This window comes from Engystomops pustulosus, chromosome 5, assembly GCF_040894005.1.
Source record: "Engystomops pustulosus chromosome 5, aEngPut4.maternal, whole genome shotgun sequence".
Classification (NCBI taxonomy): domain Eukaryota; kingdom Metazoa; phylum Chordata; class Amphibia; order Anura; family Leptodactylidae; genus Engystomops; species Engystomops pustulosus.
In genome coordinates this window covers 92680552-92696458 of record NC_092415.1, presented here as the reverse complement: position 1 = coordinate 92696458, position 15907 = coordinate 92680552, and the positions used below count along the sequence as shown (strand labels likewise).

At 39.1% G+C, this 15907-nt stretch overlaps 1 protein-coding gene across 8 annotated transcripts in view; it reads left to right on the top strand.

Annotated features, from left to right (window-relative positions):
- Nucleotides 1-15907, top strand: part of RELCH (RAB11 binding and LisH domain, coiled-coil and HEAT repeat containing) — an 85847-nt gene that overhangs the window by 23245 nt on the left and 46695 nt on the right. For 5 of the 8 annotated variants that reach the window (XR_011855787.1, XM_072152704.1, XM_072152705.1 and 2 more), the window contains 7 exons: nt 948-1061; nt 7366-7557; nt 7903-7994; nt 12419-12721; nt 12860-12935; nt 13077-13172; nt 13294-13317. Coding sequence is in view for 7 of the 8 variants with exons in the window: in XM_072152704.1 (XP_072008805.1) it covers nt 948-1061; nt 7366-7557; nt 7903-7994; nt 12419-12721; nt 12860-12935; nt 13077-13172; nt 13294-13317 (897 nt within the window). In the remaining variant the exon portion in view is untranslated. The remainder of the gene's footprint in view (nt 1-947; nt 1062-7365; nt 7558-7902; nt 7995-12418; nt 12722-12859; nt 12936-13076; nt 13173-13293; nt 13318-15907) is intronic. The other 3 variants (XM_072152708.1, XM_072152710.1, XM_072152706.1) reach the window with 1 other exon arrangement.

Below are 15907 nucleotides of genomic sequence, written 5' to 3'. Positions count from 1 at the left end.
ATCCTTTTATAGACTTGTTGCTAAACTAAAGTTTTTAAAAAAAAATTATTACCGTATTTGTTTACATCGCATCATATCAATAGGAGTATAATGATGTTAAGAGTACAGGCAGTCCCCAGGATACATACAGGATAGGTTCTGTAGGTTCTTAAGTTGAATTTGTATGTAAGTCGGAACTGTATATTATATCATTGTAGCTCCAGACAAATTTTTTTGGTCTCTGTGACAATTGGATTCTAAAAATGTTGGATTGTCATCAGAACCAGAATTAACAATAAAGCTTCATTGCAGACACCTTTGATAACTGTTATAGCTGTTTATTGTAGCCTAGGGCTAAAATACAGTAAATTACCAACATTCAGAGGCATGTTTGTAACTAGGGGTCCTCTGTAAGTCGGGTGTTCTTAAGTAGGGGACCGCCTTTATAACAATAATGATGGATTCTTGGAAAGGCTTCCCCATTACATAACCGTTGCCTCTAAGTTGAACTTAATACCGTAAATAATAGTTTTGGTTTTTTTTCTAATCTAATAGTTCATGGAAACTTGGAAACTACTTTTCCATTTCGCTGATATCTGATACAGATGCCATTTTAAGTATACATAGTGACAGAGTGGACTACAACTCCAGTCTCCTGTCCAATGAGGGCTTGTTTTACCCACCAGATTATAATGAGATAATTTCCTTGTCGTAGAAGACTAGTTATATCCGTGTATTGGAGTATACTATATTGACATTGTGCACAGCAGTTTCAATTTGAATTACTGAATCCAGTAGAAGGCGACAGCCATGGCACCTTTTACACTCAATATTAAGATAGGAGTTTTAAGATAACTTTATATCATAATGTATCTATACAGAGGTAAGGTATGTGGGTGATATGTTTTTGAATGTAAATACATAAACTGTGTGATTCTGAATTTACCATAGCTTCTCTTTTTGTATAGGAGCCTATCAAACCTCTTGAAAAAAGAGCACTAAATTTCCTTGTCAATGAATATTTATTAAAAAACAACAACAAGCTTACTTCTATCACCTTTTCAGATGAGAATGACGACCAGGTAAGATGTGTCCTGTTTTCATGAGGACCTTTCACTTCCTTCTCTAACCCCATCTCTTTGAATTATTTACTAAGCATTGATCCTCTGTGGAATTATTTTTCCCTTTATCTCCAGCCCTCACTGTGCCAAAGCAATCTGTGTCATATGGGCATTGTCTGGCTATCTGGGTTTGCGTACACTCAGGACCTCCCACCTAACAGTAGAGAAACTGGTAGCATGGCTTAAGTTTCAGTACTGAATTTGCTAATGAAAGGAAATTTACCATTTAATTTGATGCTTTATTAAACAAACATACCTTGAGAATGCTGTAGCTACACTGATGCAGCAGCATGTCTTGTGTAATCCCTGAGCTGAGTGGTTTTGCTGAAAAAACAATTATAAAATTAAAAGTATACACTGCTTCACAGAGGCAAAAGTAATCAATCACTGCACCATCACCCAGCTGCTGTGTAAGAGTGATTCAGCTCAAGTTGATTAGTCCTGTCTGGACAGTTCAGGAAGCTCCGTGTAATGTGTTTATAAACTGCAGGCTGAATCCAACCCAGTTTCCCAAGGTCTGGAATGTTATAATTTTTTTCAGCCACTCAGCTCAGGGATTAAGCGAGATATGCTTCTGCATCAGTGTAGCTTCTGCATTCTTAAGGTATGTTTGGTACATAATGCATGAAATCAAATGGTAGATTTCCTTTAAGCTCTCCATCAGATGGATTGTCATCGGTTGGAGCTGACTCCACTCGCCTAACAGTAGAGATCCAAAATTAACACAGACTGATAAGGAATAAGCTAGAAAGAAAACTTCAAGATTCCGTGGCACCATATTAAATGGCATAAGGAAATTTGGAAAGCTGGTGAAAGGTCCTCTTGAATTATCATCCTGTTTATGGGAAAGACAAAACCCTTTTCAAAGTTATATTTCCCAGGGTTGAACATCTCTCATATACAGTGGGGAAAAAAGTACTTAGTGAGCCACCAATTGTGCAAGTTCTCCCACTTAAAAAGAGACATCATAGGTAGACCTCAACTATGAAAGACGAGATGTGAAAACAATTCCAGAAAATCCCATTGTCTGATTTTGAAAGAATTTATTTGCAAATTATAGTGGAAAAAAGTATTTGGGAAATAACAAAAGTTAATCTCAATACTTTGTTCTGTATCCTGGCAATGATAAAGGTCAAGTGTTTTCTGTCTCCACAAGGTTGGCAAACACTGTTGCTGGCATGTTGGCCTATTCTCCCATGCAGATCTCCTCTAGAGTAATGATGTTTTGGGGCTTTCTCTGGGTGACACGGACTTTCAACTCCCTCCAAAGGTTTTCTATGGAGTTGAGATCTGAAGACTGCCACCCCCATGCTTCACAGTAGATATGGTGTTATTTGGATGCAACTTCATTCACTCTCCTCCAAACATCATGAGTTGTGTTTCTAACAATTCTAGTTTGGTTTCATGTGATTATATGACCATTCTCTCAATACTCTTCTGGAACATCCAAATGCTTTGTAGCAAACTTCAGATGAGTTTGCACTGCAGGATCCCTGTCTTCGAAGTGTGTTACTAAAGGTAGCCTTTGTTACGCAGGTCATTCACTAGGTCCTCCTATGTGGTTCTGGGATTTTTACTCGCCATTCTTGTGATCATTTTGATCCCACGGGGTGAGATCTTGCATGGAGCCCCTTATCGAGGAAGATTTTGAGTGTTCTTGTATGTTTTCCATTTTCTAATTATTGCTCCCTCAGCAATAATTTCTTCACACCAAGTTGCATGCCTATTGCAGATTCATTCTTCTGAGCCTGAATTTTGTTTCTGATGTCCTTCAACATCTCTTTAGGGTGATGTTACACATGGCGTTTTTAGCCCGTTTTTGGGCTGTTTTTAGTTAGTGCGTTTTCAGATCGTAAAAAAAACGCTTGTGTTTTTTGAAAACGCACATGTTTTTGTCCGGTTTTACGAATTTGCGCAATTAAAACGGACAAAAAAAGCATGCGTTTTTTTACTATCTGATAACGCACTAACTAAAAACGCCCAAAAACGGCCTAAAAACGCCATGTGTGACATCACCCTTAGTCTTCACCATAGTGAAGTTTGGAGTGTGACTGTTTGAGGTTGTGGACAGGTCTTTTATATTGAGCCATTACTACAGGCAATGAGTGGAAGACAAAGACTCTTAACCCCTTACCGACATGTGACGTCGTATTACGTCACATGCCGGGTGCGGATGCATGGAGAGGGCTACCCTAGGGAGTCTGAAAAATTTTAAAAATAAAAAGTTTTTTTTAAAAAATCTAAAAAAAAACCCCTTAATTTAAATCGCCCCCCTTTCCCTAGAACTGAATATGAATAAACAGTAAAAATCATAGACACATTAGGTATCGCTGCGTCCGAAAATGCCCGATCTATCAAAATATAAAAACATTTTTTCAAAATGGCACTTTTTTGCCATTTTAAAAAATATAAAAAAATTCTATAAAACGTGATCAAAAGGTCGTATAGTCCTAAAACATTGAAAACTTCATCAAAAGTCGCAAAAAAATGACACCACCCAAAGCTCTATACACCAAAGTATAAAAAAGTTATTAGTGTCAGAAGATGGCAAAATCCAAAAATGTTTATTTTATACAGGAGGGTTTAATATTTGTAAATGTATGAAAACATTATAAAACCTATACAAATGTGGTATACCCGTAATCGTACCAACCCAAAGAATGTCATTTGGGGCATACAGCGAAATCCGTAAAATCTAAGCCCACTGCATTTGGAATTTTTTCCTGCTTTCCAGTACATGGCGTGGAATATTAAATACCAACATTTTTATTTATTTATTTTTTTAACTTTTTATTTAACAAAGAGAAGCATACATTAATCAGGTTACAGTGTGAGTTCACATAACATATAGTCATTTCACAAACTTATAATCAACTCTCAAGACAGCTAACCCTTCTTGATGTCAGTTAGGCATTCAACACATTGATTTGTCAACTTAAGCTAGGTCGACAGCTATCCATAAGATGTTAGGTTAGGGTAAGTCCAAAGTCTGTCTTTAATGTTGATGAGAGAGTGAATAGTGTTCCATCCGACATGAGCTAGATATGTATACTGCTGCGGATTATCCTGGACATCTTATTCATCTGCGATCAGTCCATCTGTAACTGTTATCGTAGGCTTCTCAGGAAACGAGAACGACAATAAAGGGAGTAAACAATAAACATTCACATATTGAAACAGGTAAAATAACTTTGCCCATGAATTCAGGAAGTATAGGTACATATTCCATCTCCTATTCCTGGAAAAATTTTGAGGTTGCCCAGACACCCCACTGTTTGGTAAAAACGGCTAGAGAATTGTACTGAAGGGAGAGAGCTTTCTCATAAGCGTAATTTGTATTTACTTGCTCTATGACTTCTCGGATGGACGGGCAGGGGATTCTTTCCAGTGTCTGGTTAAAGCTAATTTGGTGGCCGTTATCACATGAGCCACTACAGTTCGCACATTAAAGGGGAGCTTGTTAACATCTAAGTAGCAGGGTTTTTTCCAGGAAATCCAAATTTTCTGAGACGCCAAGGTTAGAGATTATAGATAGAGCTTCCTTCCATAGAGCTCTGATTTTAGGACATAGCCACAAAGTGTGTAATAGTGTGCCTCTCTGCCCACAAAGTCTCCAGCAACCCGGGGGGGAAGAAGGAAATATTCTATGTAACCGTGAGGGGGTAAAATACCATCTCATTTGAGATTTTATTATAGCCTCTTGGTGTGCCACACACCTAAACAAGGAGTGCGTTACCTCTAATGATTTTTGCCATTGAGTTATGGACAGAGAGATCTTGAGATCTCTCTCCCAATTGATCTTATAAGGAAGTTTAATCAAATACCAACATTTTGAAGTGCAATTTGTTATGCAGAAAATAAGCCATAACACAGCTCTGTACATGGAAAAATAAAAAAAAGTTATAGATTTTTGAAGGTGGGGAGTGAAAAATAAAAACAAAATAACGGGAAGGGGTTAAAGAAGAAGTTACAGATCTGTGAGAGCCAGAAATCTAACTTGTTTGTATGTGACCAAATACTCATTTCCATAATATATTACCAATATTGACAGACCATGTGATTTTCTGCATTTGTTTTCACAATTTCTCTCCTAGTTGTGGTCTACCTATGATGCTAATTACAGGCCTCTCATCTTTTTAAGTGGGAGAACTTGCACAATTGGTGGCAGGCTAAATACTTTTTCTATGAACTGTATTCGCATCAGTGGATCAATAAATTGGAAGGACAGCCATAAATGTGGCAAACTACTATGTCTTAACCCCTACTGGACTCAGCCTCTTTTGGCCTTAAAGGGAACCTGTCACCAGGAGACCCATTATTAGCACTCCCCAGTCCCCACAGAGCATAGTACATACACTGCCAAAGTGTTTTTGTATTAAAAATTGGTTTTACAGAAAAAAATATATGTTATATTGTACCTTTCATTAGCATTTGCTGTGTGACTAGGCAGTTGCCAATTGGGAGGGGCTGGAAAGGAGCAGTTCCCCCCACCCTTGGGAAACATGTGACCTTTTCAAATATATGAATAACTCCCAACACTCGGGGTTGGCTGTAGAGGAGCAGGGGGCGTTGCTAAGCCCAGTGATGGGTGTTTTCATATATTTGAAAAGATCACATGGAGTAGCTGTTTCCCAAGGGTGGGGGGGGGGACTGCTCCCCGTTACGTTAGACATGCAGTGATTTGAATCCCTAATAGTTGGATGTGAACAACTGAAGATATCATTATATTACACTTGCTGAGTTTGCATATTCCCCATGGAGTGCACATTCTCCAACATTTTTTTCACATAATGGGGGAGATTTATAAATCTGTTTACGACAGAATTCTGCACCACATCTATGAATTGTTTTCTTGCCACACCTGCCACTAGTTTGGCAAAAGGGCGTGGTTTATAAAAAGAAGCATGGTCTTGCGCTAAAAATAGTGCATTTTAAAATACCAAGATTTAAAGAAATTAACTTGCCTAGCTCCATGTCAGAATCCACACTTGTGGATTTGTTACTTATCTTGTCTATATTTATTTATGGCTGTTGATATACTTGTACCTTATTATTACTAACACTTGATGGGCACGGGGTTGTCTGGACTGTTCTTTGCACAGTTAGTGCTTTTTTAATGTTTTTAAATGTATGTACTTGAATTTATAATAAAATCTTTATAATTTGTTATACATTTTTTGGGCATCCCTATCCTTTTGTACAACTTGAATCCTGTGCGAAGTCTCAAGGAAGTGGGGGGAAACTTCAAAAGTAAAATGCATGTCTTGTGGTGCTTAATCCCTCTTCTTTTCATCCACGCGCCTCGTCCTTCCTGTTCCCTTTTAAGCCCCCTTTCCTGCTCACTCAAAACCCCTCCATCTTGCACCTTCACAACCTCCATGTTCACTGATCCACATCGAGCAATTCTCACACTTGTGCGGTAAGCTTTGCCCCTGTGTGAATGTACAGTAGGGAGTGGTTGTGAGCAATCAGGAAGGATCAGAAGCATGGATAATGGGAAGAGGGATTGAGCAACACATGGATGACTATTTCCCTTTATTGGCTAATTTCAATTTTTCTTTTTTCATGAATGACATTAGTGATATTGTTTTTTTATAGTGTTGGGCCCATTCCACACTTGTGTTGCAGATCACTTCTGAGTCTGATGAGGGAGCGATCAGGGTTTGGTCAGTGAAAAACTGACATTTTTCATCAGAGTTCAATCAGTTTTCAGTCAGAGTTTGTTCAGTGTCGCAGTTTTTCATGCTAGTTTTCAATGCAATTTCAATGCGTTTTTCATGCGCAGATAAAGCGTATGAAAAGGACTCAGGACTGAGCTCTATCTTTTCTATGTATATGTTACACTTAAAGGTCTCCTTAGCAGGCTTGCACTGTAACTGTAAGGCTACATGCACACTGCTGTTGCTTGCCATACCGTAGCACAGCAGGCACACGGCAGCGCTGCTCGCCCCCTCACCTCTCAATAGGGATGTATGGCGCATCCCTTGCTGTCTATGGGGGATGTATATCGGCGGTATATACTTTGGGCGTATATACGCCCCCCCTTGCGGCAGTGTGAATGTAGCCTTAGTTGGGTCCTCCCCATTTGAAATGGCACAATGCTATCTGAAGATTGAACTACCAGTCCAATCTCCAATTACATAGCTGCTAAGGTGGGAAATATAGTAAATTCGGTAGATTACTGTGGGCCTCGTCACACATGGCCACATGAAGCAAACAGAAAATAAATCTATTTCCAGCCTTAATTCTGCTTTTTGTATTTCAGGACTTTGAACTTTGGGATGATGTAGGGTTAAACACCCCAAAACCTCCAGATCTGTTGCAGCTTTATAGAAATTTTGGCAGCCACCAAGCTGTAGTGAAAGACACAGCCGATGCTGCAGTAAATGTAGATGAGGACGATCTGCAGCTACTCCCAAGAGCTGAGAGTCATGTGGTGGAGCCTTTACCTGTACAGGTGAGAAACTGTAGAGTATCAAAGATGTTTTATAGAGTTTAAGGAATTGTCTCCTCTTTGTATTCTGCTTAGTAGATATTACCACCTCCACAGCATTTCCTAAATGAAGATTGGTCTAAGAGCAGAAAACTTCTTTTTTTGGAGATTTCTTGCTCTGCATTTGTAAATTTATTTTTCCTTGCACTTTGAATGATCAGACAAAGGCCAGGAATTCTTAACCCTTTATTAAGTTCAAAGTCAGACTTAATGTACTTGATCATTAAGAAGTTACATCATTTATACCCAGTTAATAAAAGTCTTATGTATTTTATTTAACCTTTTTTTTTTTTTTTTTTTTTTTTATAGTCCTCTGAATTGGTGCAAGTATTAGAAAATAGAATAAGGCAATGTAATGATGAGAAAGAAGCTTTACTGGATCAAATTGGGATCCTCCAGAGGTATGTAAATCTGCTGCTGGTATATTGAAAACTTGGAGGTAATAGTGACAGGTACTATATGAGCAATCCATCTCCTGAGGGCTCATATACCCTAGAGCACTTAAAACTAGTACAAAAAGAAAAAAATATAAATTGACAGATGTCCTGTGGAATGAGTTGTCAGGGGGATAACATGTAGAGGTTAAGAGTCACTACCGTCTTGGCGTTGGGGCAATCATTTTTACAGATATCCATCTGTCCATCTACCTTTATCCGCTGTCAGATTGGACATCCACTTACACTGATCTGTGGCAAAAGAGAACATGTTTGGTATTTTGTACTGCCCCACCTTAGAATCTTAGAGCGAGATATGATATGACTCACAGGCGGTCCCCTACTTAAGGACACCTGACTTACAGACAGACATCTCTGGCCACTGTGACTTCTGGTTAAGCTCTTTGGATGCTTTACTTTAGTCCGAGGCTTCAATGATCAGCTATAAGGTGTCTGTAATGAAGCTTCATTAATAATCCTTGGTCCCATTATAGCAAAAGATTTTGGAACTCCAGTTGTCACTGGGGCAAAAAAAATTGTCTGGAGCTACAATTATAAAATATTCAGTTTCAGCTTACTTACAAATTCAACTTAAAGGGCATCTACCACCAGGATGAAGAATTGTATGCAAATGAGCCTTAGGGGCTCCAGGCTCCATATGTGTTAATGGAGCCAGGAGCCCCCTCATTTGCATATAGTCCTTCAATCTGGTGGTAGAGGCCCTTTAAGAACAAACCTATCTTGTAAGTAACCCGGGGACTGTCTGTACACTGATAAAGAGAGGGCGATCTCTACTATGAATTTTGTCAGGATTTGTTCTTCCCTGCATCATATAAACCTGTACATCAGAGCTCCGCTTATCTCCCTGTATCATATATTATAGTTTTTGACAAGGCAAGAATCAACTGGCTTTGGCCCAGTACTCATCTGTGTCGAAGGCTTGGTTATGTTCTTACGTTATAGATAAATACTCAGTGAACGGAAGGTTTTCACTCTGCCTTCTGTTCCTGATAGGGCAAATCATACTTTTGTGTGAAGGCCTAAGGTTATAGAGCAGTGGTTCTCAACCTTTCTAATGCTGTGACCCCGCAATACAGTTCCTCATGCTGTGGTGACCCCAAACCATGCAACTCGCAGTAAAAATACAATAAAATTGCGTCTCCGATGGCTTTAGGCGACCCCCGGTTTTGGTCGTTCGACCCCCGCTGGGGTCCCGACCCACAGGTTGAGAACCACTGTTATAGAGGGATAATGAATATTAACTATTTTTGTATTGTATTCCTTTTAGTAAACTAATCTTGGGGCAAAGAGTTTGCTAATTGTAGAAAGTTGGATTAGAGACAGTGATGACACTCATCATTCTGTCCAATTATATCGTAACACCTAATGCATTCCTGCATCATTTGTATATGTTACGATGCTTCCTCCGAGGCTCTAATACACATAACAGGAAGGTGTAACTCAATTGTGGATCACACCGACAGCATTTTCCCTTTTGCAGCATTATAAATTACTCTAGTAATACAAACAAAGTTACACCATTAACTCATACTGTAGGTTGTGTAATGGTGAGCGATTTTATTCCATTGAAGCTGGTACACGTAGTTCCAAAACTGTTTATTAATTACATCCTGGCGCCCTAGCATGCAGATATCTGTTCCTAGGTCCCTGATTTTTTTCCTGGGTGCCAGAATCCTCGGAGTTCTTCAGTGCAGTCCAGTCAATTCCCAACTAGTTCTTCTCAGGTTTTTCTTTCTTTTTTTGTGTTTCCCACCACCCAGAAACCCTTTTAAAGGGGTTTATCCCCATGATTTACCTACCTAACTGCCTTATATAGAGCTATTCCCACACATGCCACCCATGCCTTTATTGTTTCATCCAGCTGCTCCTTCCATGCCAATACTTCACTTGCAATATGAAAATGAGACTCAAGTGCTTTGGCAGAGCACTTCAGGGCTCCAGCTTCATATCTGGCAGCACCCAGGGATGACACAGCTAAAGGGGGGAAGGATTGGAGATAGCTGCTGGGGGATTATAGCAGTTAAATTGGGTAAGTAAATTGTGGTGACAGATTCCCTTATAAATAATTTTCCATACAGAGTACACAGATCTAGTAAGTATACAAATACAATACAAACTTACGAATAGGATCAGACTTAGAGGGGAGGCCTAATTAAAGGCTGCTTATAATGTCATCATTACTGTTTTAGCTAAACCCCCTAATTCATATCACCGCACCTAGATAGTGCCACTACAAACACTAATGAAAACCAAAATTACCCTCCAATCAAGAAGGGAAAGAAGGGACACTGATACAAATATTTTTGGATAAAAAACTATGAATAACCTTTATTAATAATACAGGGTATAATACAATATAAAAAAGAACAGAGAAAAACCATGGAGACAAATCATGTGGCCTCACCGTGGAGAATATCCACAAAATAAAGCAAAGTATAGGGTGGTTGGACCCGCCGGGAGGCGTTCTTCCGGGCGGTGGAGCATACTACACTCAATAGGTAAGAACTGGTAGCCTTACTGTTAAGTCCCCTGGCACAATATATCCAGAGCCTCGAGGCCACCTGTCCTCCCTGCATATGAGCACAGACATGGGACAGTCTTCATAAGGCACTGTCCTTCTGGCCACCAGTTGTCCATTCCATATATACAGACTCACTAGCTCCACTTTGCCTGGAGTGCGACCGCCCTTTTTGGTCTTTGTGTCCAACCACCCTATACTTTGCTGTATTTTGTGGATATTCTCCACGGTGAGGCCACATGATTTGTCTCCATGGTTTTTCTCTGTTCTTTTTTATATTGTATTATACCCTGTATTATTAATAAAGGTTATTCATAGTTTTTTATCCAAAAATATTTGTATCAGTGTCCCTTCTTTCCCTTCTTGATTGGAGGGTAATTTAAGTATACAAATAGTACGATTTCTGGTAAAACCCATGAAACCAGGAGCTTGCCCAGGGCAAGTTTCACCCCTCCACCTGCGCCACGTTGATTTCCATCATTTAAGCGAACCCTCGCCCAGCTGACCACTTCTTTTGTGCCTTTATGGACATGGTTCTTCACAATTGTCTGCTGTCACATAGCTACATGGAGGACCTAGGATCGCTACCTATTCTGTTTTTTTTTAATCAAAGTAGTGAAGATGAGGTTTATTCACCAATTGGTTAACATACTGTAACAGTTAAGGTTTTAAAGGGAGAAGTAGTAACTCGGCACTGATATGTTGAACAGATTTGAAAAATATTCTATTTCATCTAAATACATGCAATCCACTTAATTTTTGACATTTCGGTCAACTCATGACCTTTATTAGAAACCTGTGGGATGTTTACAAATAGTACAGTAAGTACAAAAGTAATTATAGATAGTCACAGGCAAAACAGATTTTAAAATACTGTGACTGGTACAAAATGTATTCCAAAATATCATAGGATTAGGGGCCATCGTAGATGAATCACAAATGTGCTGTATAGTATCTTCTGTATCAGTATATATTATCTCATAAAATTATTTTGTCATCTGTTGTCAGCAGGCTTTTCTCAGACTTTTCGTTCCCTGTAGATGCTTTTGTACTTACTGTACTATTTGTATACATTCCACAATTTTGCTGGGGAAGGTCATGAATTAACTGAAACATCAAAAATTAGGTGGATTGCATATACCGTATTTGGATGGAATAAAATGTTTTCAAATTTGTTCAACATATGAGTGCCGAGTTACTACTTCTATATTTATTTAATCGGGGTGGTACCCTACTTGTGCACCTGTTTCCCAAGTGGAGTGATGTGTATACGGATATACTAGGTTTTAAAGGGAGTCTGCCATGTTAAAAATTTAATCCTGAAAGTAGAAACAAAAGCAAAATTTGAGTTAGTCAGCTTGCTCACATATCTTCATTCCCAAATGGCGTGGTGGAGGGTGCACATTAGCAATAAGGCCGCGTCGATCGGCTGAATCATTCCAAAGGAGAAGCGAACTTGGGATCCAGCACTCCAAAAAAAGATTCCTGTATTCGTTAAAAAGTAATTTGTATTCCATGCGTTAAAAAAAAGATAAGTCGTCATCATCAGATGTGTCCTTCCAGAGCGCCTAAGCTTTTCAAACAAAAATATCTAGTTCTTAATCATGGTCTGAACATTACACTTGCAAAACAGGTTTAAAAAAGAAGTACATAGCAGGTGAAAGAGATCAGGTAAATTGGCGCATGCGTATTCACAATGCTTGAATCCTCTGTATTTCTACCTCCCCTGTAATTTTTTGTAACAAACAGAATTGTGTACATCTAATGACATTTTTACTGTAATACAGCATTCAGTACTGTTTAGATGTTTGTCATATTGTGCTTCTGCTTAAAATCTGCTTTGTGATTTCAGGGAAATTGAAACTTACAGAGCAAACTCTGGGGCAGCAGTTATTCCTGAGCCACATGATGTTCCTCCACCCAGACTCCAGAGCCAGACTTCAGAAGAAAGCGACCATTATATAGATATCCGAACATCAGACAGTGACAGTAAATGTGAAAAAGCTGACTTCAGACAAGCTGTAGAGCTCAGTGAAACAGACTTCCAGCCAGCACAAGATATTCCACCAAGTCCTGACCTGTCAAAAATATCCAAGAAGGCCCTACTGTGCACATCCCCCCTCAAAGATGGCATCCAGTTTGATCAGCCGAATCGGTAAACTGCTTGAACCTGTTCTTAAACTTAAACTGCATAAACATTTTCTGTGCAGAACATTAGTAGGAAGCTGCTTGTTTCACTAATGAATTGTTTATAGTAGCCATGATGTAACTTTGTTTGTATCCTGTCCAACAGAAAACTATCTCCAGCCTTCCATCAAGCTCTGCTTTCGTTCTGTCGCATGTCAGCTGACAGTCGTTTAGGATCAGAGGTAATCTACTACTTAGTAATGTTATGTGTGTATTGCCTGAATAATCCATCTCTATTACAAACTATCTATTGCAAATTTATTTCTAGGTTGAATAACTAGAATCCAGTTTGGTTGCTTCAGCTTATTTTGTGTCTTGTGCAGGTGTCCAGGATTGCTGACAGTGAGAATGGAGTCATGCTGATGCTGGGTCGATGCTTGCCTCATATTGTCCCAAATGTGCTCCTCGCAAAAAGAGAGGTAAACTTCTATCCTTTTTAGAGGATTTATATTTACTTCTGCCTAGATTAAAATCTGCAAGCCATACATGGCAAATTAATTCAGTTGACAGTTTTATTTTTGTGCATGCATCTGCTTCTAGAAAATGGTTATGCATCTTTGCCAGGTGAGTTAAGTCCTCCTTACAAAATCTCCCTGCCATGCTCCCCTGTGTTTCAAAGAATATAGTACCAGACTGGACACCTGGCATGTTGTCTTCCTCAGTCCTTAATTTCCATGCTGCGAGCAATGACCTTTATAAGACCATGTCAGTCACATCCCTTTACTTCATATATGTTTTAAACATGTATGCGTAACATACTTTTGGCAGCATATTTGTTTTGGTGTGTCTGAATACTCCCATGTTGTAGTCCTCTCGTTTATTGTGTTGAAAAGTTTGTCCATTTGGGCACAGAGCTATTGTTAAAAACCAATAACTATTAATATCTACTTTCTGAAGTAGTTCCTGATGTAGATTCTCCCTCCCTGCTCTATCCCCAAAATGTTTTTACCTAACTCTGCAGTCTTTGCTAAAACTTTATTTCTTCTACATGCAAATTAATTGCAGGGGCAACTGGTGGTGTGGAGTAAACTCGGGAGAGCTCCAAGGCAGAGGGCGCCATGCCACAGTAGCCCCTGCATACCCGCCTACCCGCTAGTCTCGTTTGGGCACGTTGCCAGCAGCATATGAGTTCTGTGTAAGCGCAGTAGCTACTGTTCTGCGTCACCAGCAGTGTATCAGGAGGTACTGCACGTGTGCAGAGCTCGCATTTTAGCAGAGACGCACCTGATCCAAAAAGACGAGTTGGTAGCCAGATCTGCAGGGGCAACTGGGGGTGTGGAGTACCCTTTTCCCTCAAAACTCTGAGGCTACTTCACGCCCCAGTAGCCCCTGCAATTAATTGGCACAAACAAAAAATTAAGTTCATTTTGGCAAAGGCTGCATACCAGAGTTGGGTAAAAACGGTTTGGGCATGGGGCAGGGAGGGGAAATCTACATCTGGAACTACTTCAGAAAGTAGATCACTAGTGGTAGATTTCCTTCAAGTCATACTTATCCATTCATTTGACAGATCTGGTCATCCCAGTTCAATGTTTTATTTCACATAAACTATTTATAATGACACATATTTAAAAGGTTTAAGGGTGGAATGGCTGCGGGATTAACCCAAGCGGTAATCCTGGAGCCATACAGTAAACCACAGAAATGAGCTGCGATGACCTGAAAGCGAACCTGTCACCAGGAATGCCCTTCTTAGTTCGTGGCAGGTTTCAATACTATATGCTATGGGGATTCTAAAAAAAAGCCTTTGTCAGCATTTTTGCAATGCTGCAGTATTAAATTGAGAATCCTCAGCTGCTACTTAATGTGTGAAGTTACTCTAAGAATTTATTGTAACTTTTCAATTCTGTTTTATTCACTCTTTAAAATTGTATCAAAGAAGAGACCATAATGAATTACCTACCTCTCCCCATGATGAAGTTTGGTTCTAGAAAAATGTTACTGGCCATAATACAGATTCTATAATAAAGCCAATTATTTTTTTTATACATTTTAGATTTTTTTGAAAATGTATATTAGTGGTATATTTGTGTCTTGTTCCATTATATAAAACTTGCCAATAAAAAATCTTCGATCCAAAAAAGTTTCATAAAAAGTAAGGTAAATTGGCTAAAGAAGAGGTGTTGGCGTAACTTGAGGGGGTGCAGAGGGTGCAGTCACAACCGGGCCCAAGAGGTTTAGAGGGCCCATAAGGTGTCAATTTCCCATATGAGAAGACAAGTGCTGTATACCATACATTATAGTCAGGGGCCTTGCACAGACTTTGTTCTGGGGCCCATTAGCTTCAAGTTACGCCACTGGATGTGAGCATAATGGGATTAAAACCTGCAATACATCAACTACCAGTGTGATGCAGTCACCAGCTTTTACACCACAAAGACACCAGCATCCTCTTGTTGGGTATGAAATATCCTTTTTAGCATTCTCTTTTTTTATGTTCAAAAATGTCCATTTACCTAAAAAAAATAGTCTCTAAAGTCAACTATAAACGAGAATGTGTATACAACATCCCCCCACAACTTAAAGGAATCAAAATCTGAGAGGCAGGTGAGGGAGTGGCACTTTAGGCACTGTTTTCGTGGTCTCTCTAGTATCATAGGACCATGCTTTTGGTGACATTTTTAAAGCAGAAAATCTCTGCTTCAAAAAATGTTGTAAAATATTCTCATTCAATTTTTAATTTATACACGGAACATAGCTCAAGGAGCTATAGAGTCCAATGCAAGGTAGGGTTAAGTGACGCTTCCCTTTCAGACTTGACTTTGTAGGCAATTTTTAATTTATTTATTTTAAACATGACTTGATCATTTTAATTATAAAAGAAGTAATGCCAAAAAAAGAGATATTGTGGTATGCCTGACGGCTTTCTTAAAAGGGAGTCTGGCAGCTCTCATTTCACCCCACACTTTAAACCAGAATTGCAGGACATTTAAGAAATTTTCTTGTTCTCTGGTGAGCTGTCATTTTAGAGGAAATGTCATTTTTTTATGTTCATACAAATATGCTTTTTAGTCTGCTGGTGCAGTTCTTCTTTTTTTTTTTATAGACAACCCAGTCCTATCCCTTTATATAATATTTTTTATACCCAATGTTAAAAAGGCATATAAGAGAAGTAAAAGGGCATAAATGGACATGGCCACCCAATGGTTCACAA